This window comes from Neophocaena asiaeorientalis, unplaced genomic scaffold (genome assembly GCF_003031525.2).
Source record: "Neophocaena asiaeorientalis asiaeorientalis breed wild unplaced genomic scaffold, Neophocaena_asiaeorientalis_V1.1 scaffold70, whole genome shotgun sequence".
Taxonomy (NCBI): Eukaryota; Metazoa; Chordata; class Mammalia; order Artiodactyla; family Phocoenidae; genus Neophocaena; species Neophocaena asiaeorientalis.
This window is the reverse complement of record NW_020175410.1, coordinates 13,056,765-13,081,962: the sequence shown is the minus strand read 5'-3', so window position 1 is coordinate 13,081,962 and position 25,198 is coordinate 13,056,765. Positions and strand designations below refer to the sequence as shown.

Below are 25,198 nucleotides of genomic sequence, written 5' to 3'. Positions count from 1 at the left end.
AACTGATGAAACGGCTGCTTTGATGGATTATTATTGTTCTAGTGGGATTTTAAGGAAATGTGCCATTTCCCCACATAATCAGACATCTGCCAGTTCATTATAAACGTACGTGGTATATGTATAGTTTTAGGGTGTTTGTGATCTTGAATCCTATTTCATTTGGAAACAGAAAACCTGTTTTTGTTCAGTGATTTATGATTTTTATCATACTGATTGCATATTGAAAACTTCATGCCTTTGTTCTTTAAGCTCTGTGTAGTTTTTGATAGATAAACATATTTTGCTCTCAATTAGAGCTCTAATGTGATGTTAACTTTGGTAAGACTATGGTTTCTGTTTTTAGAATAGCTATTTTTGTTGACTGATGAAAAATGCAAACAGAAAAATAAAGCTTTTGTCTTGGCAAACCCAAATTCATGCTTCATAAGAGCAAACTTTCTTCCTTTACGCCCTTCCTTTCTCCCTCCCAACACAATGAATTCTGCATTTATTCCGGTATATAATGTGAACTATGGTCTAATAAGCTAAGTACAGAGATGGAAGTTGGTTTGCATTTTTTTTTATTCTACTATGCATTTTCTTCGGGGTTTTGAAACCTGACCTGTGAAATGAAGATTTTTGCATTCATCTTTTTGTTCGAATAAAAACTTACTACTGCAGATGATAAGTTTCCAGGCTGTTCTGTGGGTTTAAAAATGAAATTCCTTTTCAAAGAGAATATTGAATTGAATAATATTAAGGAGAACTGTTAAGCCGTCACAACTAACTTTTTACATTTATAAAAGTGAATAGGATTGAAATTCTGAGCTTGGATTGATGTTTTTAATTAGTGTGGTATTTTGGGTAATTTGAAAGTAGTCATTAAATATAAAATTTGCAGTCTTTCTTTTCCCTCCTAAACATGAATGCATTCCCTTAAGAGGTGAGCTCTTAGGTGGGAAATAGCTTTGTAAAATTATAGCCTGGTTTCTTTAGAAACCATAAATATATTGGAAATGTTTTATAACACCTTACAGTTTAGGGCTCTAATTGTTTTATAGAGTTGAATCCCCTGTTCTCATATAACCTTTTGTTGTTACGTTGAGAGGAAAAATAGCTCGGCTAAAATCAAAGATGTTGGCTTAAATGTTTATTATGATTGTTTTTCTTTATTTTTCATAAAGTTACATTTACGATATGCATTTTTATATGTATGTTCACGTAGCTTTATCTTGGAGATGATCAAAATAGAAGAATAGGATAGGTAGTATGTGTTATATGCAACCTTATAGTGTATTGTGACTGCTGGAAAAGACAGCCTCTAGAGTATTGAATGACTTCTTCGTTATCTGCCAGTTTTCCTAAAATATTCCTGCTTGGTTTATTATGTTAAGAAAATATTTAATGTTTATGCTTACTTTTTGGTTACAGTATCTGGCACAGTGATATGTGTTAAGATATTTTTAATAAAGGAAAAATATGGTTTTAGTATATATAAAAGTGTGTTGAATTTTAAAAACATCTCTCCCCCATGACATTTTTCTGCCCTGCGGGAAACCATCCTCTATTCCTTAATCTGTTGTATGCTTTCCCACTCCACTGTTTTTACTTTTGCTTTGCTTTATATTTTGTAACCTTATTCCCCCAATTTCTAATATTTGAAATTTTACCTTTTCTCATATTCTCTAAATGCCGCCTCTTCCATCAGATGTGAGCTCACTATCCTTTGATGCCCTTCATTTTGTTTGTATTTCCTTTATGTTCTGCCCTGCATCGTCATTGTTTATTCGTCTAACCCCCTCCTATTACTTCAGCAGCTATTTGTGGGAAGATTTGTATTTTACTCATCTTTGTTTCTGTACGACCTAGTACAGAGAATTTTTACATAGTGGGAATTTTAAAAGAAATTGTTAAATTAAAATATATGACTTGACCGGGAAAGATAATACTAGAGCTTTGACAATAGGCAGGTTATTTCCTGATGATAGTATGGGAGAGAGGTTTGATTTGTTCTTTTTTGACATTTGTACTTTTGTTTTTATCTCCTTTACAATTAAACTCATTACTTAATTGTAGTTTTTCTCCAGCTTTAATTTTGGGGTGATGTTCATGTACTCTTTAGGTGTAGTTGATTACCTACCATCAGCAGGCAAGTTGTGGCACATTTGATGGTCTGTAGTTGTTGACATATTATTTTTGGATTTTCAAAGTCTGTAGAGCATTTATAGCACTATTATTAATTATAATATGCATTTATTAGTTACTATGTGTCATAAACTTTACTATAACAATTCTTTAAAAAATTTTATTAATATCAGTCCGTAAGACTGAAATATTTTATTACCAAACATCGTTAAAGCATCTAATCTTCTTGGTAACTTTTAAAAGCATTACATATTTTAATACGGTATAAGGAGTTTCATTTGTTATTTTGTTCCCTTGATTGTGCCTTTAAAATTTTTTTGTAGGATATCTTTTGTTCATTTTGTTTATGTAAAATTTTGCCTCATACATTTATATTGGCTTGCAAAACTGGTTCTCTTTTACATGAAGAATTATGTATTTTTGTACATCTCCAATCCTAGAAAACCAGTTTATATAATGGCAAAATTATGGAGTAATTGTTTTAAGAATATGCTATCTAGCTGTTTTTGTTTATTTTTCTAATTTACATGCATAAAATATCCCTAAAATCATTTTACATTTATTGTTATTTCTAGTTAGAAGAAAGAAGCCTTTCCTTAAGAGTTTGTGGAAAATTTTGAGTATCAAAACAAGAACATGTTGTCTCTTCCTTTCCTTTTGTTCATTTATTCCTTTTTTTATACAGTTCACTGTGTAAATTAATTTTAGTTTGAGTCATGATTTTTATCTACATTGTGCCTTGGCACTTTGGAACATAATGATGGAGAATAAGGAGAAACCTCAGTTCTCAAGAAGTGTGTAATCTGATCGAGCTGTCAGCACTAACAGCGATGAAACGTTTAGAGAATGATTGGGTAGCAGCCGAATCTTACAGACAGCCAGTGCAGTGGGATTAACAGGAACACGGTGATTGGGATTCTAGGCAGAATGGAGTTTGTCTGAGTTCAGATGTATGTTTTCACACAGGAGCACTAAGTTGTCTGAAAGGAGAGGGTATTTTATAGGGATATGGTGTTGGGCATTTGTTTTTGTTTTTGAATTCTGCTTTGTGTGCTATGTTTCTTTTTCTGCCTTTTTGGTTTTATCTCTCTCCTTAGTCCAGGTTACTTAGAGTGTCAAGTGTTACATGTCACTTCTTTGAAATTATATGAGTTTGTCTGCTCTCTGTGATATAATTGCTTAGTTCTCTAGGAAGGAGTGGCGTTTGACCTTTTTATATGCATATACAGATTGTACTCTTTTTTACAGATTCATCACACTTGTGAAACGTGCACTTGTGAAATATTTATAAATGAAATTATGCTTTCCCTTTGACATTTTTAATAACTGGATATTTGTTTCACTGTCGTTTTGAGTGTGTATGTATGTATGTATGTCCTTTACAGGTGAAAAAAAACTAGGCATGAAGAGACTAAGTAAATTGTCCAAGGTTAATAACAGAGTTGCAGCTAAAACCCAAGTGTCTTTACCTTTAGAACAATCAATTAGGTTGTATAGGGAGAACAGCATGTAGTTACATCCCATTGGCATTTACACATTTGAGATGAAAGTGCTCATTCATTGCAGTCTATTTGAATTCCTGGCTTGTTTCATATCTGATGGTTTTCATTCTTAGCAATTTTTGTAATCTTCAATTTTTTTGTGAGTAGTACCAAGTACATTTATTTGCTGGTGGTGCTATGGAATTACTAGGGGGAGGCAACATTGCTATATCCTCACTTGGGCTTTATTCCTTCCCTCAGCTTGCAGCATCTGAAGCTGGTATTTCAAATGCCTATGACCCTTCAGGGAGAGAGATTGCCAGGAATTTCTCATCTCTTTCTATTTCATGTCTCACTGTCGATTCAGGTTTCCACTGGATGCAGGGAGGTTGCCTGTGGATAGGCAAACTAGTTGGGAACCCTTCCACAAATGGTGTAGGTTTAACCCATGTCTGTTAAACCTCTTCAGTGCCATTGTCCAAGGTGCTACACAGATTAGTGGGTTGTAGATAAATCCCCACCGAAATACAGCTCCACTGTTAGGATGCTGGATTTCTTAGTATACTCATAGTATATAATTGCATGCTAAATCAGTGATGACTGTCTTTAACTTTTTTTTTTTTTTTTTTTTTGTCAGTGTATTCTTATAAGTTGAGTTTTGGTACCAAAGAGGCATTTTCTTTTTCATGCACTTTTAATTCTGCAGGTTTAGTTTTTATATGACTTTGTCTTCTCTTTTCAATTTATTGGAATTTTAAATGTAAACAGTTAAGTATTCTCTTAAGTTTCAGATTTATTGCTCTCATATTTTCTTTTAGCTTGAATATACTAAGAGGAATTTATAGTAATAATTTTATCAATTTAAAATATAAATTAAAATCTAAAAGATATATAAGCTAGGCTCTTTTTTATAAATGAAAACTAGCCCTGCAATAAAATAATCTAGAGTATCTCTATTTGGAAAATATTGTCCTCAAATTAACCATATAATTTTTGTGTAATTAGTGATGATTCATTAAGAATTTTTAAGTATTATTTTGACTGTAAAATGATTTTAAATACTAGTTTCTTTTTCAAAAAATTTACTTATTTTTTTTGGCTGTGTTGAGTCATTGCTGTGCACAGGCTTTCTCTATTTGTGGCGAGCGGGGGCTACTCTTCATTGAGATGTGCGGGCTTCTCATTGCGGTGGCTTCTCTTGTTGCAGAGCACGAGTGCTAGGGCACGCGGGTTTCAGTAGTTGCGGCTCGTGGGCTCTAGAGCGCAGGCTCAGTAGTTGTGGCACACAGACTTAGTTGCTCCCCAGCATGTGGGATCTTCCCGGACCAGGGCTTGAACCCGTGTCCCCTGCATTAGCAGGCGGATTCTTAACCACTGTGCCACCAGGGAAGTCCCAATACTAGTTTCTTTTTGTGTACTTAAGTGTATTTGAGATTAATTTTAATAAAAAAACAATGACTAAATTATATGTCTATAATAATGTCTTGATTGAGTGTGTCAGAGAGTGGGTATCTGAGTTATTGAAATTTTCCAGTTAACTGAAGGTTTATCCAATTATGCAGTGAACTTGCATAGGATAAGGATGCTGACATTAGGGGTAGGGATTTGTCTGTTAAGCTCTTTTTTTGTTGTATAAATCCATAGAAGCCCCATACTCTTATCATTAGAAAGCAAGCATTTTATCAGACTCAGAGCTTTAGGTTCATAATCAGTTCATTAATTGTAGTATCAGTACACCTTGAAGGAAGCCTCATGGAATTACAGAGCTAAACTTGTGAACCTTTTCTAGACATAAAATTACAGAACTAATCTTGAACCGTTTCTGGAACCAGTATTTCTTAGCCAAGCAGTGAGATTTTCAGCAGAAGGATTTCTGCTCTTCAGGGTTCCAGTACTAATTGTGACCTGAAAGTCATTGAGATGTACGCTGGTTATCTGTGGTGAGAGAGATTTAGAACATTGTTAGATGATGAAAACGTATATATATGTGATATGTATATATGATAGATATTAGGTAGTCTCTTTGTTTTTTCCTTTTGTTAAGCATCTAAGTTCTTTCAGCTACTAGTTGGCATGCAAGGAATTGAAAATAAAATCTAAATCTTCAAACTGGCTAGTTTTTAGTGTTCGGCTGTTTACTAATTTTCCATGAACTTTCCTGTTTTCTATTAGTTTGTTTCTTTGGTCAGAATGTTTCCTGGGAGAATTGTCGGTGTTAAGACAGATGATTATTTATTTCCATGCAGATAGAATTATAACAGTTACAAGTACTATAATTGTGGTTTCCTTTCCCTTAAAGGAGGAATTCCGAGAACTTCGAGAACAACCTAGTGATCCTCAAGCTGAACAAGAACTAATTAATAGTATCGAACAAGTGTATTTTTCTACGGACTCATTTGATATTGTTAAATATGAGCTGGAGGTAAAAAAAAATTCATTAACCTATCTAAAGCCTATTTTGTTCAGTGACTGAATTTGTGAGTGAGATATGAATGCCTTTTAGGGGCATTGTAGTTTTTTGATACCAGGACTGGTCTATGATGACCATACTGTGACTAAACTATCAGCATTGTTTAAAGATGAGAGTATTTTTAAAAATGAAAAATTAAGTGCAGCTATAGAATATTGGTCCAGGAAACATTTTTGTATTTTTGGTTTTTAACTGTTATCACACAATATGTTAGTATGCTGTCTCTGTCTTATTTTATGTTGGCTAAATATGTTTGGGAAAGCTCTGAGACCTTTTTTTTTTGCGGTACACGGGCCTCTCACTGCTGTGGCCTCTCCTGTTGTGGAGCACAGGCTCCGGACGCGCAGGCTCAGTGGCCATGGCTCACGGGCCCAGCTGCTCTGCGGCATGCGGGATCTTCCCGGACCGGGGCATGAACCTGTGTCCCCTGCATCGGCAGGCGGACTCTCAACCACTGTGCCACCAAGGAAGCCCAGGGAAAGCTCTGAGACTTTTAAACATGAAAGTATATTTACATAATTGTTTAGTCATAATAAATACCCCATGCCTTAATTTTTTTTTAATTTATTTTTTTAACATCTGTTTTGGAGTATAATTGCTTTACAATGTTGTGTTAGTTTCTGCCGTATAACAAAGTGAATCATCTATACATAAATCCCCATATCCCCTCCCTCTTGCGTCTCCCTCCCATCCTCCCTATCCCACCCCTCTAGGTGGTCACAAAGCACAGAGCTGATCTACCTGTGCTATGCGGCTGCTTCCCACTAGCTATCTGTTTTACATGTGATAGTGTATATATGTCAGTGCCACTCTCTCACTGCGTCCCAGCTTACCCTTCCCCCTCCCTGTGTCCTTAAGTCTATTCTCTACGTCTGTGTCTTTATTCCTGTCCTGCCCTTAGGTTCTTTAGAACCTTTTTTTTTTTTAGATTCCATATATATGTGTTCGTATACAGTATTTGTTTTTCTCTTTCTGATTTCACTCTGTACGACAGACTCTAGGTCCATCCACCTCACTACAAATAACTCAATTTCATTTCTTTTTATGGCTGAGTAATATTCCATTATATATATGTGCCACAACTTCTTTATCCATTCATCTGTTGATGGACACTTAGGTTGCTTCTATGTCCTGGCTATTGTAAATAGTGCTGCAATGAACATTGCGGTACATGTCATTTTAAAAATTTATTTATTTATTTTTGCTGTGTTGGGTCTTTGTTTCTGTGCGAGGGCTTTCTCTAGTTGTGGCAAGTGGGGGCCACTCTGCATTGTGGTGCACGGGCCTCTCACTGTCGCGGCCTCTCGTTGTGGAGCACAGGCTCCATATGCGCAGGCTCAGTAGTTGTGGCTCACGGGCCTAGTTGCTCTGCGGCATGTGGGATCCTCCCAGACCAGGGCTCAAACCCATGTCCCCTGCTTTAGCAGGCAGATTCTCAACCACTGCACCACCAGGGAAGCCCAACATGTCACTTTTTGAATTATGGTTTTCTCAGGGTATATGCCCCGTAGTGGGATTGCTGGGGCGTATGACTTCAGACTATACTACAAAGGTACAGTAATCAAGATAGTATGGTACTGGCACAAAAACAGAAATATAGATAAGTGGAACAGGATAGAAAGCCCAGAGATAAACCCACACACGTATGGTCACATTGTCTTTGATAAAGGAGGCAAGAATATACAATGGAGAAAAGACAGCCTCTTCAATAAATGGTGCTGGGAAAACTGGACAGCTACACATAAAAAGAATGAAATTAGAACACTCCCTAACACCATACACAAAAATAAACTCAAAATGGATTAAATACCTAAATGTAAGGCCAGACACTATAAAACTGTTAGAGGAAAACATAGGCAGAACACTCTATGACATAAATCACAGCAAGATCCTTTCTGACCCACCTCCTAGAGAAATGGAAATAAAAGCAAAAATAAAGGAATGGGACCTAATGAAACTTCAAAGCTTTTGCACAGCAAAGGAAACCATAAACAAGATGAAAAGACAACCCTCAGAATTGGAGAAAATATTTGCAAACGAAGCAACTGACAAACGATTAATCTCCAAAATTTACAAGCAGCTCATGCAGCTTAATATCATAATTCTTTGTAACATTGGCATTTTACATTTATAAGAACTTCAAAAAAAGAATAGTAAAATTCGTGTTTTAGATGAAACCAATTGCAGTATGCATACGTACTTCATATTGCAGTACATGCAGAGTTAGTACCCAGCGTATTCTGAAATTTCATCATCAGTTGACTGAGACTTGAAGTCTAACTTGGGAGTTTCCCATCTACACAATGGAATGCATTTTTGTTAGTTTCCATACTATCCTCCAGAGTATGTATAATCCAGAATGTACTCCAACAGCTGTCACTATCACACTGTAGTGCTTAGTTACCATTCATAGTATTTCAGAGGGGAAATATGTTTTGAGTTCTGTCCTGGATGAGTAGGGATATATGGTTGCTGGTAGAGTGGGGGATAAGGGTTAGGACTTTCTCACATTCTCCTGTTGCAGGTTGTGGAAGCAGTGTTTCCCAGCTCGGGCCGGAGTCCCGGTGGTAGTGGGGATTCCAGGAGTTTGGAGGTGGCATCAGTGGAGATAGCAGGGCTGGGTGAGGGATGGAACTTGAGTACCAGGGGGTTGGGTAACAGAGATACAGGCTTTTGTGTCTGGAGTCTAGTGGGGAGGATGGGGAGGATGGGAGGAGTGGGATGTGACACCGTTTTGTATGTGCAGGTTGTAGTTCCTAAGTCAGGTGTGCAGGTAAATGAAACCAAATTAAACAATTGATTTTTTACTGTTTATTTATGGATTTTTTTTTTTAGAAGCTCCCTCCTGTTCTCAATTTGCAAGAATTAGAGGAGTACAGAGACAAATTAAAACAACAGCAAGCTGCAGTAAGTAAAAAACACATTTCTGACAAAACTGTAAATGAAACACAACAGAGAGCTGTAACGTTTGCAGGTTTTATTGTTTAACTAATATACTAACATTTTAAACAAATCTTATTTAACATGACTTTGACTCAAATGATACATTTATACTTATTCAAATTTATTGTCTATTCAGTTTCCCTCACATTACCTTGATAGATGTGCTTCTAGAACTTGGAGTTCTTTCTCTGGAATCCTAAACGTGATCAAAGAATTTTGAACTTTTTTTTCAGATTACTAAGTACCTTTTTAGATTACTCCTTGTCATGCATGCGTGACTTTCCTACCCATAGTTTTATGATGGAGCTTTCTTATCTCAGAATAAAGGCTCCCACTTCTAGTTGAAATAGATCCAAAGAGATTACAGGGTTAAGATTCATCAAATCTGAATTGCTGTCACTATTTAATTGTGTGATGTTGGGCAAGTCACTTAACCTTGCTAAATCTCTTGTTTCATCTGTGAAGTAATGGGTTAGGTTGGGCCTGCATTTTCTCTAATGCCGTAAAATTCTGTGATTTTGTATTTTCCTTGTGTTAAGCTGAATTCCTTTTATAAAACTCAGACTGTACTGTAGAAGATTAAGTAATGGTAGTAAGTGGTCTTGTTAATTTTTTAATACTGAAAGAGCAATTGTAATAAATTTAGTCATTTTAATTTAAGGTATGATCTTTAATAATACATCTAACAAATAAAGGAGGATATACTTCTCTTTCTTTAGTGTTACACCCAGATGTCTCAGTGGGTGCTTGGATCTCCCGGGGGTAGCAGCATTGGTGTGGGGAAGGGCCTTGAGCACTAGAGGGTTGTGTGGTAAAAATATGTTGTTGTTTTTGGAGAATTAGAGTTCAGTGGATGGTGGCACCTTTTGCCTTCTCCTGGTTTCAGCATATTTAAATATGTACTCCTCCATCTCTGTACTTTATGTGGTAGTATTCTTTTGGGGATGAACCCCACCACAAGGGCCGTGTAGCACAGTGGCCTTTGGAATTTAATCAACCTGGCCTTGAATCCTGACCTTGCAGCTTACTAACTGTGGGTGAATTACTGCTATGTTTAAGATTACTCATCGGGAAAATGAAGCATGTAACACATTTCAGTAGATTGTCATAAGTACTAATTGAGATAATGTAGGAAAAGCAGTCAGTACACTGCCTAGCACAGTGTAGACTAACAATAACTACATGGTCTATTTAAAACAAACAAATGAAAAACCCATAACTCAAAAAAAAAGCAATGACCCAAATAAATAAATAAAGTGATAACAATCCCCAATTTGGTAAAATTAGGTGGGTTTCTGTCTGTGTACATCTATACACATTCATGTCTATACAAATCTATACAAATTCAGAGCAGATTAAGAAAACATGAAAGAATTAACGCAATCTTTGAATGTATGTGTAGTGCTTTGTTCTCAGTTGGCTTGGGGAAGGGGATACAGTTGTGTTTCTTGAGCAGATATTCACTAAATACCATTGGTGTGCCATGCTTCATGCTGGATGTGGTACCTCTGTAGTGTAGTCCTACAGGGGCCCCTGAAATTGTGAAATAAGAGCCTCATGTTCAAAATCATTATAATTCTAACTCGCATACATTACCGTTTTTCATGGAACTGACCAAGAAACCTTAGGTATCTTCATAGCGCTCCAGAAAACACGCTTCCTGTTTTTCAGAAGTAGTGGACCAAACTGCTGTCTGTTTTCTTACGCGGTACAAAGGATTTAAAGGGTGTTCTGTTTCCCAGATAGAATTTCCATAAATTCAGTAGATTAAACATTTATTTATCTTAACAAGTCTATCTTTTTTAAAGCAAATCCTGTACCCTTAAAAATGGTTATACTTTTGTGCATGTTAGTTAAAGCAGATACTCATGTTATTAACAATAATAATGACCACATATTGAGTTTCTATTAAGGACCAAGTACTGTGCTACATGCTATACCTCTTGTACTAATTTCATAGCCAAAGAAATGTACGTGGCCAATGCATGCCAGTATTTGCTGTAGAAGTTATTAGGAAGACCTATGGAATATTCTTGCTAAAATTTTAAATGTAAAGTGTAATAGGAAGCATGAGGCTTTTTCTTTTATTTCCTTTGTTTGATTGCATGTTCTTATAGGTCTCTAAAAAAGTAGCAGATTTAATCCTTGAAAAACAGCCTGCTTATGTAAAGGTAGGATAACATTTGTTATTTTTAATAGTAAAATATTAAAAATGTTTGAGTGACTTATACTTGGAACTTGAAATATTTTAATTCTTTTGTCTATAGTTTATAGCAGCATATTAACTCTATTTGGGTTGTGTATATGTATGTTTTTTTTCTGTCATTTGGGGAATTTACCAAACTGCAAGAAGTGGAAGAGTTTTTATATTTGATTCTAAAGTAATCTATTTGGTTTTCCTAACTTGAAGAGCCAATGAAAATTGCTTCAGTGCACTTTGTAACTCATAGATCATTAATAATGACTGCTCAGTCTGCCTTTAAAATATGATAAAATTGGAACTGTCTAGCTGAATCTGCCCTTTCATCAGAAAATAAGAGACTTCAAAATCCATTGAAATATCTTAACAGTGTTCAAATGAAGACATTCATTGTCAAAGCACCTTAGCAAACAAATCATATTTGTCATATCCTTGATTACCTCATGAAGTTCTGTTGGATAGAAACATTTAAATGGATATATTATTAGTATTTATTTACGCCCATCTAAAGAGGTTGGGTCTAGATTTCCTTATAAACAATACTGCCTAAATATTTTGTCACATGCCATTGTGAAAATCAATTGAAAGTGGTTATTTAAAATAATTTTGTGGAAAAATATACCAACAGTGTTCAAGTTCAGATATTTTTGTTGCTACTTTGTTTTCCAAGCAGGCTTTTCTTTGAAGCCCACTAAAGTTTTTGTTAGAGAACCATACCAATAAGAAAGAAAAATAAAATGCCTCAAACAGTAACCTACACCTAATCTTTCCATAGGAACTTGAAAGAGTTACCTCATTACAGACAGGTCTTCAGTTAGCTGCTGTTATCTGCACAAATGGGAGGAGGTATTGCATTTGATGATACTTTGTTCAAGCTGAGTAACATTTAGAGAAACTCTGAAACTGTCATGGAAAATTGATTTTTTTTATGATGATTGCGGTGTATAGAATGCCATTCATTAACTGAACATATATAATGGTCTAAAAACTGCACTAAGAAGGTCTGTGAGAAATGTCTTTAAATCTTGTTATGGATTAAAAATATTACTGTTTTTGTGTTGCTTAAATCCGTGCTTCTCAAACTGTCTTTGGTGAAGAACCAGTCTTCTTTTTTTTTTTCTTTTTTAATTTCCAACTTGTTACAGACTATTGTTTTTGTAAAATGCAATAAAAACAAATTACTAGGAAAATGAATTTAAAAAGACCCAACCAAACACATATAAAATAGTCTCATTTTTTCTATTATCAGATTCATCAAGCATAAAATTATTGTGTTAACTTTTGCTCTGTGTGTTTAAAAAATTTTTTTATTATTAGATTCATCAAGCAAAAAATTATTTTGTCAACTTTTCTTCTACATGTTTTTAAATGCTTATTCTCAATTTCTGTACTTTTGTGGTAGATCAGTAACAGTTTGAAGATTGGTCTCAGACCACGCACCATGCTTCAAGTAATGCTGGTTTAGTTTGAGCCGTTGAATAAATTTGTCAAATAGTGCTCACAGTCCCCAAATTTAAGAGCAATTCAGGATACTATCTCATTAATTGCCTAATTGTTCTGTGTGGATAGTGTTCTTATTATACTAGAAAAACTTAACTGTTTATTTTTCACTTTTACAGACACTTGAATATTGCAAAGGAAGGTTTTACTCAAGCTAGTTTAGGCCTTCTTGCAAATCAAAGGAAACGTCAGTTGCTGATTGGACTTCTGAAATCTCTGAGAACTATAAAAACATTGGTACATACAGGTTACTTTTTTTAAAAGTTAAAGCTTAATTTTATGGTTGAAACAGATTTTACCTTTTGATTTATGTTCTTTTCAGCAAAGAACAGATGTCCGCTTAAGTGAAATGCTGGAGGTAAGTTTACAAGGCTTTGAAATTTGGTGATCCTAATAATATTAAATAGAGAATTATTGTGAAAAAAATTCAGATGTGCATTTTTCTCAAATTGGCATATGGTATGAAGAGCATTTTTAGACATGTAAAGGAACTTGCTCTAGTGCATCTTTTTCTATTGATATGATATACTTCATTTAGAAAAAATTATTGGGGGAAATGTTAACTTCAGTATCTTTTGATTATTATATCTGTGCCCAAATAGCAATGAAATTATCTTTTGTGTCTAACATAAAGTAGTGATTTGAGGAGTATGTCATAGATTAGTTATGTTTGGTGTCTCATATATTAATTGATTTTCTGAGTGAGCCATCTGTTTTCTGTTTGATGCTTTCTTAGCATTGTCTGTATACATCCGTTATAAGTTTCACCAAAGCCTAATGTATTACGTGTTTCCCCATAATACTCGAGCACCTTTGGGTAGGTACTTTGTCATCATCTCAGCATCCCTTGTGGTTTGAATTGCCTTTGTTGAATTTAGATATGAACTTCAGGAACTTTTTTAAATGATTTTCTGTATAATCACTGTATTACTTCTAAACTATTACCACTAAAACTAGGGTTTGAGAAATGAAAAATTCATTTGCCATTAAATTACTGTTTAGGAATATTTGGGGCCATTAATGAATATTTCACTTTTTTCCAAATTTATTTGTTTAAGAATATTTATGGATTCATGATAGTAGAACTGTTGAATGTTCATTACAAGTAGAATGCATACTGTTTTGGAACATTTTCTATAAACATTACTGAAAGAAGAATGTTAACAGTTAAAGAACTCCTTCCCTCTGAAGCAGCTTGTACTTCTTTGTAGGCTTTATCTACATGTCATGGTCTCAGAGAGCTATTACTGTGTTTTTAAGGGAACAGCATATTTTTTTCATGGATACATTTTAGGCATGGAGGTAGTTGCTTTGTTATATTTTACTAGTTTGGTATATTTCACTATTTATCTGTTGTTGGTATTATGATCCTTATTTGAGAGGAATTAAAATTTTCTGGTGCTGTAACTTTGGATAGAGTATGAACAGAGATTTTTCTTTTTCAGAAGCTTTAAGAAAAATGTTTCCAGCCTAATGACTTCTGTTGTTGATTCAGGAGGAAGACTATCCGGGAGCTATTCAGCTGTGCCTGGAATGTCAGAAAGCTGCCAGCACTTTTAAACATTATAGTTGCATAAGGTAAAGTGATGTAAAATTTTTAAAGCTGACTTTATTGTCAGTTTTTATATAGGAGTTGTGTAACATACAATGGTAATAAACACTGAATATTAATATTAAGTGCTATGTTCTAGTTTAGCCTTCTTATTTGTAAATGAGCAGCACAGTAAAATTATAAATAACAACTCTTAAGGTTTGAAAGATCAGATACTTTCTAATCCTTTTTCTTGTCACCTCATTGAAACTCTTTTTTTCATGTTTTTTCCAATCTTATTGATTTCATTTTTATGGAGTAGTAGAGAATAAATTCATCTGTTCATGTCTCCATTGCAGCTCTTGAGAATTCTTCCTCCTTAACTATGCCCAGATTATAAATATTGAGAGTTCTGTTGCAGTTTGCTTTTCAGATCCAGATGGTTCAATTGTTGGCTCATCATGATAAGAATTCTTTTGGAAAACTTAAAGTGATTTCACTTTGTGTAGGAGTCATCTTTGTAATATTTAAGTGATGTTGTATTTAATGATTATATCTTCTGTTTATTTATAAAATGTACAATGTAAAAATAGCTGCTGCATCCTCTGCTCTTAGTTCTAACTTTATTAATGGATTTTGGTCTGCTTAAAATGAAGGTTTTGCATTAGTTGTGACAGTACCTTGAGGAATCTCTAATACTCAAGTGTAATTTCCGCCATTCCTCTAAAAGCATCAAAAATAAATATAAAATCTAGGGAAAATAGTGAGCTTGCCAAGGAAACCCAGTTTCAAATTAAATTCATACTTAGCCTAGAATGAGTCCCTTAGTCTCCCCTGTATGGAGAATCTGGCACTCAGTGAGCAGGATGTACTGATATTGTAGATGTTGATTGCTAGTATCTGAAAAAATAAAAGGATTATGAAAGGACAAAACATTAATACAGCTTTGGATTAATTTTTTTCTTTTAATATACTCTCACATCATAGGTCTGTGCTGGGTATAGAATAACTAGGTATTTTCCCCCTAGAGATGATATTTTTTTTTCTTTAGGATTATGTATATTGAAGTGACCACTTTTTATTTGATTAAGAAGTGCATAGTTGGGTAGTACCAGTAATATTTTGATTTTATCCATTTTGACAGTGATTAACTGTCACTATTAAAAACTTGATTATGTCATTTATACTTATTAAGTTGGGTGAATAGTGAATTAGCTCTAATATGGTGAATATATTTGAAAATTTCTAGCAAGGCCTTCTGGCTCCTGAAGAAGCATAGCGCTCATTTAGTTCATTTCGTGGTGGTAAATCTGTTAGAATGAGAAAAGCATATTTATGATTGGCTCAAAATACTTCAGGCAGTTATGTATTTACTGAGCGTTTATTATATGCTAGGTGGTTTGTTTTGGAATTGGCTGTATAGTGATGAACCACATATAATGTAATCAGTATAATCCACGGTTTTCTAGAGTGCTTAGTCTATCAAGATGGATTTGGATTGAAGTAGGCCCAACTGGAATGGGGCTTTATAGAGAAGGAAGTTGAGCATACGGTGGAAGCATTGGGATCTAATTTTCCTTAGGGGGTCAAGACTAAGGAGGACCTGAAGGAGGTGCAGGAGGGATTAGCTAAACCAAGGTACGAGGTGTTGTAGATACGAGATTACGGGTATCATGATGAGTCTTTGTTGCAGAGATGCCAAGCAACATGAGGACGAAAATATCTATAGCGTTTATAGCAACAAAGAAATCAGAGTTGACCTTGTTAGGGACAGATTTGGTTGAAGTGTAAGTGTAGGATGAGGAAATTTTATATGGAGGAGAGATGTGGAATTGAGAAGGAGCAACCTGAATATTTGAAAATCAATGAGAAAGAGTGAGAGGTTAAAAATAAGACAGAGAACGTAATAATAAAGCTTCGTAGGGATTATTGGAGAGATTGACTTCGAAAAAGTCACCATTCTATTATAATAGGAAAGAATGAGTTTGGAAATTTGTTGGCAGGAGATTGAGGGTGCAGGTGACATGTTGACACTTCATTTTTTCCATTAGTTAAAATTTTTATTTTAGGTTTGTTAAAGTAAATATCTTACTTGGTGAGAGTTAACTATAAAAAACTGAAAGAAATCCTTATTTGGGCTTTTTCAAGTTAGCGTGAAGTGGCTTCTAAGCACTTTTTCATGTTTATGTATATAGTGATATGTGGAGGAGTTATCTGACCTGGTAAAAAGTTTTGATCAAAAAGATCTGTAATGATGATTAAATTAATCATTGTTTTATTTTAGATAATACGGTATATAAGCAGCATGCTGTGTTTACATATATGAGTCATACATGCAGTAATAAGAAAAGTTTGTCTTATATTCTGAAAATAGGTAAAAATACATGCACAGATACATTAAAATGTCCTAAGGAATTCATTGTAGTGGGATTTTATCTTAGGCTTCCCGGAAATCCGTTAGAGTTGTGTTTTTAACTTGGTGATTTAGTGACAACATCAGGGTGGCTCCAAAAGCAGAGCTGTTAGTTGGAAATGCTTGGTGGTGATGATAGGCCCTCCACCAGCAATTCTTCTCCCCCACATAGAGCAGTGTTTCCTTTGCCTGCCACCATTCATCCTGCCTGACCCAATCCCCTTCTCCCTTCACCTCTTATTTCACCCGTTAGCTCCTAGTTGGGAGAACATAGGTTTGTTCACTTCCTGTAGATAATGTGGTATAGGAAATAGAAATAGAATTAGTTGATATGTGGGACAGATTGAGTCCACAAAAATGAAAGGAATTTTATTCTAATTTCCTTTTATTTTTGTCTTTATTAATTAGATGCCCCTTTCTTATTCTATGCATTTATTTTTGTTTTGCTCTTTTTCCTCTGGTCTACTGAATACAATCAGTATTGAACCTGTTCTTGAGCTCTTTCATTGGGTCTGTTCAGACATAATTCACCAACACTTTAAACATTCTTTTAATTTACCTGGATCTGTGGAATTTAGCAAAGGCAAGATTCAATCTTTGCTTGGACCTGAGTGCATCAGGGTGAAAAGTCATTTGACACTCTGGTAATCATAGGAATAGTCATTTCCAACTGAATTCACACTCTTATTTTCTTTAACATTTAAATGTATTTTTATTCCTGTTGATGGTTAGAGAATCGAGAAATATATTCTTTTTAAGAAATGTCCTTTAAGAGAATCATTCCATGATTCTGAGCATTTCTGAATTCTTGTGTGGTGTTTTTTTGTTTTTATGTTGCAGGCAAAGTCATATGTACAGTGTATCTACTCATGCACTTCTTAATTTTTCTTTAGTAGATTGTATGTTCCTCTTTTCTTTCCTAGTCACATTGCTCCTTTATTGGAAATGAAGTACTTGGTAGAAGGCAGAGACTCTGTGGTCTTAGGAGTAGATTACATGGAACAACTGAGGGTTGACTTATGATTCTGAAAATAGAAAAAAAGAGAATTCACAAATTTGCTTCTGCATAAAGAGGCATTGACTCTTTACCTAGTAAGTCTCAGGTTATATGACTATGTAGTTTAATACATGAAGTACCAAGCAATTTGGTATACCCAGTTAATTGAAAAATGAAAGAAAACTGGTAGCTCTTCAATACCTTGTGTCTTCCTTGAGATGTGCTGTGTTTCAAGCATCTTTAGTAAAAGATACTGTAACACCAGTTTTGTTCACTTTGATAACTGACAGGGTCCATTTTTACATTATTTGACATTTCTTGAGTTGATTGACAGAGAGTTATATAGTTGGGATTTACTGGGAATAAGAATCAGTGTGTTTATGTTAAAATACGTCTGAATGAAGCATTTAATTTATCACTTGACATTTATCTAAATTAGTTTCAAGAAAAGTTATTAAAAGTCAGAACTTTATTTTTTAAAATTTCATTTGAAAGAAACTACTGGAATGTACCTGAGAGCATGCTGGATTATGCTCTGAAAAGTTTGTGTACCAACTGAACTAGTTTGTTGAGTACTACATTTTAACATACACAGATGGATTTAATTTCTCTTAATCTTTAAAATATCCTTTTATTTTTTTCTCTGAAGATGATCTTGGCAGTTGAAAGAAAACTGCAGGTTTTAGAACTTTAAATCACAGAATAATGAGCACAGCTTTTAGGTACAAATACAGCAGTACTAGGGACTATTCTTCCCCTGTTGCCCTTGATTTCAGCTTAGCAAGCAGTACCTGCTCTCTTTCTCTAGACTCAGGCAGGGGGAGTGCAGGAACCTTACCGGGAGCAGTGTTGAGCAGTGAGTGTTTGTGCAGGATCACCAGGCCTGCTTAGCTACACCCATATGTAGATCTGAAGTCCCTGTTGCTTGATTGGCTTGGGCTGAGTTATTGATACCATGCTATTTGGACACCACCTGCATTCCTTATGTTTTATCTTAACTTCTTTTCCTCTGGCTTCCTCCCCTACACAGTGCCATTTAAAATTAAAGTGAAATCTACACAAAACATAATACTTGAACAAAACGTCTTAAAAGGTAAAGGTTTTTCTTTGTGCCCACCCATCATTCCCTTTCCTACTACCTAGTATAAACTGTTTTTACAGCTTATTAATTTTTTTCCTAATAGATTTCACTGTAATTTAACTACATGAGAATATCTTTTTCCTGATTTATCACTGTAGGTAGTTGTTGATGCTCTGACTGTTTACTCCCCATAATAAAAATAAATAAGAGATAGGTGTTTGGTATACATTTTCCTTCTATTTGCTTCTCCATCTTCCAAGTTTTGTTAGTGAAACTCTTATTTTTACTTGGTCAAGTTTATAATGTTTATATTCTTTTCACAACTATAATTAAATCTGTGCGTTTTCTAACAGGTTACTTCTAAAAAAACTAACCTAATAGAAATCATATTTACTATATTATGTTTATTTAAATGTTATCTGCAGAACTGAGTGATTGGACTTATAAAAAAGGAAAATTAATCCTTTGTCTCTGAACGAAAATCAAAATCCATTAGTGTCTTTCTATTTCTGTTGAACATTTTTCACCTTTTTGGTATGACTCGGCTGCTATCATTTCTTTGTAATATTCCTTTTTTGTGTATTTGTCCTGTGTTGTTATAGTTACCGCTCTGAAAATTATTTTTTTTGATATGGGATACATGGGTGTAAGTGTTCAGATTTTGAAATGACCTTAATTTAGTCCATACACAATTGAAAGAAAAATTATTTTTTTCCTTAGAAAATGGAAGGCATTGCTCAGCTGTCTATTCCAGCCTTCCGTTTTGTAGGACAAAGTCAGATGCTACTCCCATTCTCATTCCACCATAGTGTCTTTCCTTTAGAATTTTTAGGATTTTTTTTCTACTTGAAGTTATAAATTTTCACCTGTCTAGAAAAGTCCTGTGTCACTCTTTACTCCTAGATGATGAGACAAGAATGAAGTATTATTTAATGCTTAACTGCATGAGATGTTATGTTACTTGTTATACCAAGAACTCTTGAAATTTATTTCTCTAGGAATTTGTAATAACAGGCAGTTAACAGGCAGACTGTGGGATAATACGCCAGTTAACAGCACAGAGTGCATAAACAGAAGCCATCAGAGATGTTCAAGCTGTGAATGGCTCACTTCCCAAACCCCAGCAGGAATGGGAAATACTGACATTTATAGGAGTGGGAGTGGAAGCTAGGCACCATTAGCTAAGGCAGCACTGACTATACAGTAATTCTAAATTATATTTTAATAAGGTTTTCTCACTAAAGCTTTATTTTTCAGCTTTAAAATATTGAATCCTGATGATGGTGATAATGATGATGGTATAATAATACTTAAAAAATTTTGGCCTTTACTATGTGTCAAGCGCTGTACTTGTCATTTTCCTTACTTTTTCTTATTTAGCATTAACAAAATATTCCTCAGAGGTGTTGTTATTGTCTCTCTTTTATAGATGAGGATGTCGATGCTCTGTAAAATAAGTGGCAAAGCCAGGATTTAAACTTAGATCTGTTGGGTTGCAGAGCTTGTTGTTCTTAAACCACAACTATGCTAGACTGTCTACCAGTGTGATAGCTGTTATGTGTAGTGGGACTCATGGCTAATTGGCCAATTTATATTATTCTGCTCCAGTATCTGAGTTATATTCTTACTAGAGTTAATTGTATTTTTTCCTAAAACCTATTTCTGCCAGTTGTGTTTGTTACTGTATTTATGTTGTTTAAGTAAATAAACTGAGATGAAACACAATTTTTGAAAGTAAGTTGAATGCATTGTAAAAACAGAACATATTGTTAAAAATAAATTTCCTTTTGAATTTTTTGTAGATGAAACAACTCATAAAAAATTGGGGCATATAAGGTAGCAGTGTGATCTGACATTTGGATTGTTTTGCATTTGTTTTTAAGCTCCTGTTTCACTTTTGAGAAACTGAAACTTGAAATTACAGACAACTTACTAGTCATTTGGCTCATATGAGACTAAGAATTTAAAACTCCAGTCAAATGAAAAGACAAGACCTTGGCTCGAAATCAGAAATGGGTGAATGAAGTACATTTATACAATTTTAGTTAAAATATTCAGTACACATAAATATTCTTGTTTTAACTTTGATCAATTGACCAACTAAAAGGTCTTCTGCTGAGCTCTAGCACAGGGTTGGCAGAGCGCCTTTGTCTTTAAAGGGCCAGATAATAAATATTTTAAGCTTTGTAGGCCATAGGTCTTGGTTGCAACTATTTGGCTCTGCCCTTGAAGACCAAGAGCTGCCTTAGATGATATGTAAGCAAATACATATGGCTGTGTTTCAACATAGCCAGTTGGCTAGATTTGGTTCCTCAGCCTGACATCTGCTCTGGAATTACATTTCATAAAGTTTGGAGATGTTGTGAACATTTTTAGTGTCCTTAGTAATGGACTCTAGGCTTTCTCTGTGGTGAATGATAGTATTCTGGGTTAGGTCAGGGATTTCTGAACAGTGTATTTTACTTACGTGTATTTCAGAAGTTTTAGCACTCTACTGAACCATATATAAAGATGTAGTAATTGGGTAACTGGTGTTCAGCATATAATGGAATCTTGAAACTTGAGAGCTAGAAGCAACCTTTTAGATCCAGCCCACTTTTGCATAGGAAACTGATGCCCAGAGTTATTAAGAGACTTGTCTTAAATCACATGGCTTAATAACAGAACAGGGAAAGATCATTAAGAGGCTAATTACTTTCATACTATCTTGTCTTTCAGCAAGTCAACTTTGTACAAAATTTTGATTTATATGCATTTTGCAAGTGTGTGTCCAGATCAGTTATTTAAAAGAAAACTTTTAATTATTTATGGATGTTATCTTTCATATTTTCTATAGTGATTATAAAAATGCCACCCCAGGGGCTTACCTGGTGGCGCAGTGGTTGAGAGTTACCTGCCGATGCAGGGAACGTGGGTTTGTGCCCCGGTCCGGGAGGATCCTACATGCCGCGGAGCGGCTAGGCCCGTGAGCCATGGCTACTGAGCCTGCGTGTCCGGAGCCTGTGCTCCGCAACGGGAGAGGCCACAACAGTGAGAGGCCCGCGTACCACAAAAAAAAAAAAAAAAAAGCCACCCCAAAATTGTTTGATTCATTCCATTCACTTGCAGATAGCCTTTAATAGCTTTTAGCCTTTCATCTTACAACTGGTAATTTTTTTGACTGTAATGTAGCTTTTATTTATCCAAATGTTTATGAATAGGTCCTTTTTACATACTTTGATTAATTGACTGAAATAACTGGAATTCAGGTTTCTAAATGATGGCTAAGGGTTTCTTTAAAGGCTGTACATTTAATATGTCCACTCGTTAATCACATTTTTACATATGTATCTTTAATTAGTAGCAAACTGTTATCAAACTACAGTTGTAGATTTTGAGAGCATTTTTAATAAGACCAAAATGTTTGATTTATAAATTTTATATTTAAAAATTTCTGCATACTATTTACATTACGATGTTTGCATTAACTCTTAATATATAGACTATAAAATCATTTTAATCATAAATAATAGAAGCAATAAAAACATCTAGATTTATAATAACATTGTAAATAAACTCTAAAGCCCATTTTTTTCAATTGCGAAGCTGAAAAAATCATTACTCTTGCCTATGAAGTAGTTTATAGGTATTCCTTTTTTCTTCAAACTCACAATATTCCCTGAGAGAATATGTTTACCAGTTCTGATATTTATTATTCTGCGTGTTCTTGCCTCTCCATATCTGTGTCTCTAGCTTCAGCCTTAGGTGAACTGAGCCCTCTGTGATAGAGGAGTGGAACCAGCTTCCACTCTGCTTATCTCGTTTTCTTTCACTAAGGCACCTGTAGACCCAGAGTCTAGTCTGACTCTTTTTCTTCTAAAACATTCTCTTTTTTTTTTTTATCTCTGTAGTTTTTTTTTTTAATTGAAGTAGAAAATGGGGGCTGAAAGAATGATGGTAAATTTTTGTCATTTTTTGTTTAAAGTGCAAATTTGACTTTGCAGATATTTATTACCTGCTCTGAGTCAGGCAGTGAGTTTAGTTAGTCCTGGGGCGTCACTGGGGAATAAGCCACAGTCTGCTCTGACAGATAGTCACAGATATTTCTTTACTATAATTCAGGGTGCTGTAAGCAGAGCATTGTGAAACTTAAGGGAACAGTCAGCAGAGGAAGACTTCTGAGAAAAGATGACATTTGGAAGATAGATGGACATTTGGGCCCAAGTGAGAAAAGGAGAATGTACTTTATAGTTATTGTGAACATTATATGTAAGAACAGAGGGTGTGAAAGTCTGGGGTTTGTTTGGGGAGTTGCACATAGTCCATATGACTAAAATACAGTTGACCCTTGAACAATGTAGGGGTGAAGGGCGCTAACCCTCAGCTCAGTCGAAAATCCATGTATAACTTATATAGTTATAAATTATACTCTGAGTCTGTGATTCTGCTTCTGAGGATTCAACCAACTGAGGATTATGTAGTACTGTAGTATTTACTATTGAAAAATATCCCCTTATAAGTCGACCGGTGCAGTTCCAATCCCTGTTGTTCAAGGGTCAACTGTATAAGCACTGAAAAGTGAATGGGAAGTTAATTTTTCACGTCAATTGTTAAGTCTTATGTGCCATGCTAATTTGGGGCTTTATCCTTGGTTTAATCGGGAGCCATCAAACATTTTAAAGCAGTGGATTAATGTGATTTTTATTTCTGCTTTACTTAGGAACTGCAAACTCAGATGTCTTTAGGGACCAGGCAGGTAACATATATGTGAAGCTGCCAGATGACAGCAGGAAATGGTCAGGTCTGCAGGACTGTTGGGCCTTGCCTAAAGCCTTTCACATACAAGCTATTGAAAATGATGCTTCTGCCAAATCAAACAGAATGTTGACCAAATCCAGTCTGGAGTTAGACCCCTGCTCAGAGCTGTCCCTGAAAGCTTTTTGGAGTTTGTTGTACAATGTTTGGTATGCAGGTCGATGGTGTTTGTCAAATAAATGGATGTATGAGTTGAAGGGTGGGATGTGTGTGTTGTCTGCAGAGATTCATTAGGAGGTTATTGAGTGATAATACTTGATTTAGACCACAAACTTGATAAAGGAGAAGCATAGGTGGATATGAGAAATACTGAAATGGTAGAATCATCAGGGTCTGATTACCAGTATATATGAAGAGAGAGAAGAATTAAAGATGACTTTGGAATTTCCAGCTTGGATTGAATGGGTGGTAGTCATATGAATCAAAAGAGAACATGGGAGAAGGAACAACTCTGGGAGTTGATACTGATTTTTTTTTTTTTAATTGGGTGGAATGAGGAATTATTTAATTCTAAGTGCTAAGGTGCTATCATGGCTATCCTTTTAGAGGTATTATTTTGAAGCCTTTAGCTCTCATTCCTTTTTTTATTCATTCATTTATTCTTTTTCGGACAGAAATTCTCAGAATCATTTTTTTAAGGAAAATCTCACTCCTGCCTACAGGTATTTCCTTAACCTATATTTATGTCTGTGGCTATTTTTCAGGCATAAATCCTGGTTAGAGACCCCAATTTTTAAAATAAGGTATTAATCCTACACTGTTGATTGTCAAATCCTGAAGATTTGTTCATTCTCAGTGTTTACTGGAGAATATAATCTTCAATTCTCAACCTTAAGCAAAAGCATGCTTATGATAAATAATATTTGTAGAAAATGGTCTTCCTTTATGTTTCTGGATGTTTATCTTTGCGACCATCAGAAACTGGGTACTTGTATTATTATTGGTTTTACTTTTCTGACAAATTGCTTTGCATTTGTGTTTGTCTCTCTATCAAACCACTTTGGTGTTATCTCCTCAGTTTGCATTAAAAGGCTCTATAAGAAGCAAAGACAAGGAGTCCATGAATCCATATTGTATATTCTGTAAGGCTGTTACCAAGGGTGTTGTTCCTTAGGAGATAAAATATTGCTATCCTCTTTATCAAGACTGGCAAAATTTTCTCTCTCACTTAATGCCAACAAAAGTGATTTTTTTTCTCTTTGTTTTGTTTTTTCTCTTGAGTTACCGGTGTGTTTTGATATTCTGGACACTGAATTGTGTACTCTGGGCTTCCCTATTGGTTTTGGCTGCTAGGACTTTGAGAGTCACATTTATAATCAGATGACAGTTGTAAAAAACCTTGTATAATTTTGGTGTATTAAACTATATCTTCCACTTGTTCTTACTGTTTTATTTTAGTTTTGCCTTAACCTCTTTTGTTAAAAATGTTTTCTCTAAAATTGTATTTATTTTGTTAGATACCACAGGTCTTTTTTAATATTGGGATATTATAATTCAAATAATATCAGTGTTTTAAAAAACTGACCTAGGGAGAATTAAAGGGGAAAAAAATCAGATTCAATCACATATTCTAAGTGTATAACTCAATATATTTTTTTTTTCAATATATTTTTACAAAGTGAACATAATTGTGTAATTACCTCCCAGAAACAGAAACAGAACTA

At 34.8% G+C, this 25,198-nt stretch overlaps 1 protein-coding gene across 3 annotated transcripts in view; it reads left to right on the top strand.

The window, feature by feature from the left end:
* Positions 1-25,198, top strand: part of VPS50 (VPS50 subunit of EARP/GARPII complex) — a 136,817-nt gene that overhangs the window by 13,942 nt on the left and 97,677 nt on the right. For all 3 annotated transcript variants that reach the window (XR_003006182.1, XR_003006181.1, XM_024767129.1), the window contains exons 3-9: positions 5,905-6,027; positions 8,911-8,982; positions 11,136-11,189; positions 11,994-12,064; positions 12,838-12,955; positions 13,041-13,076; positions 14,214-14,296. Coding sequence is in view for 1 of the 3 variants with exons in the window: in XM_024767129.1 (XP_024622897.1) it covers positions 5,905-6,027; positions 8,911-8,982; positions 11,136-11,189; positions 11,994-12,064; positions 12,838-12,955; positions 13,041-13,076; positions 14,214-14,296 (557 nt within the window). In the remaining 2 variants the exon portion in view is untranslated. The remainder of the gene's footprint in view (positions 1-5,904; positions 6,028-8,910; positions 8,983-11,135; positions 11,190-11,993; positions 12,065-12,837; positions 12,956-13,040; positions 13,077-14,213; positions 14,297-25,198) is intronic.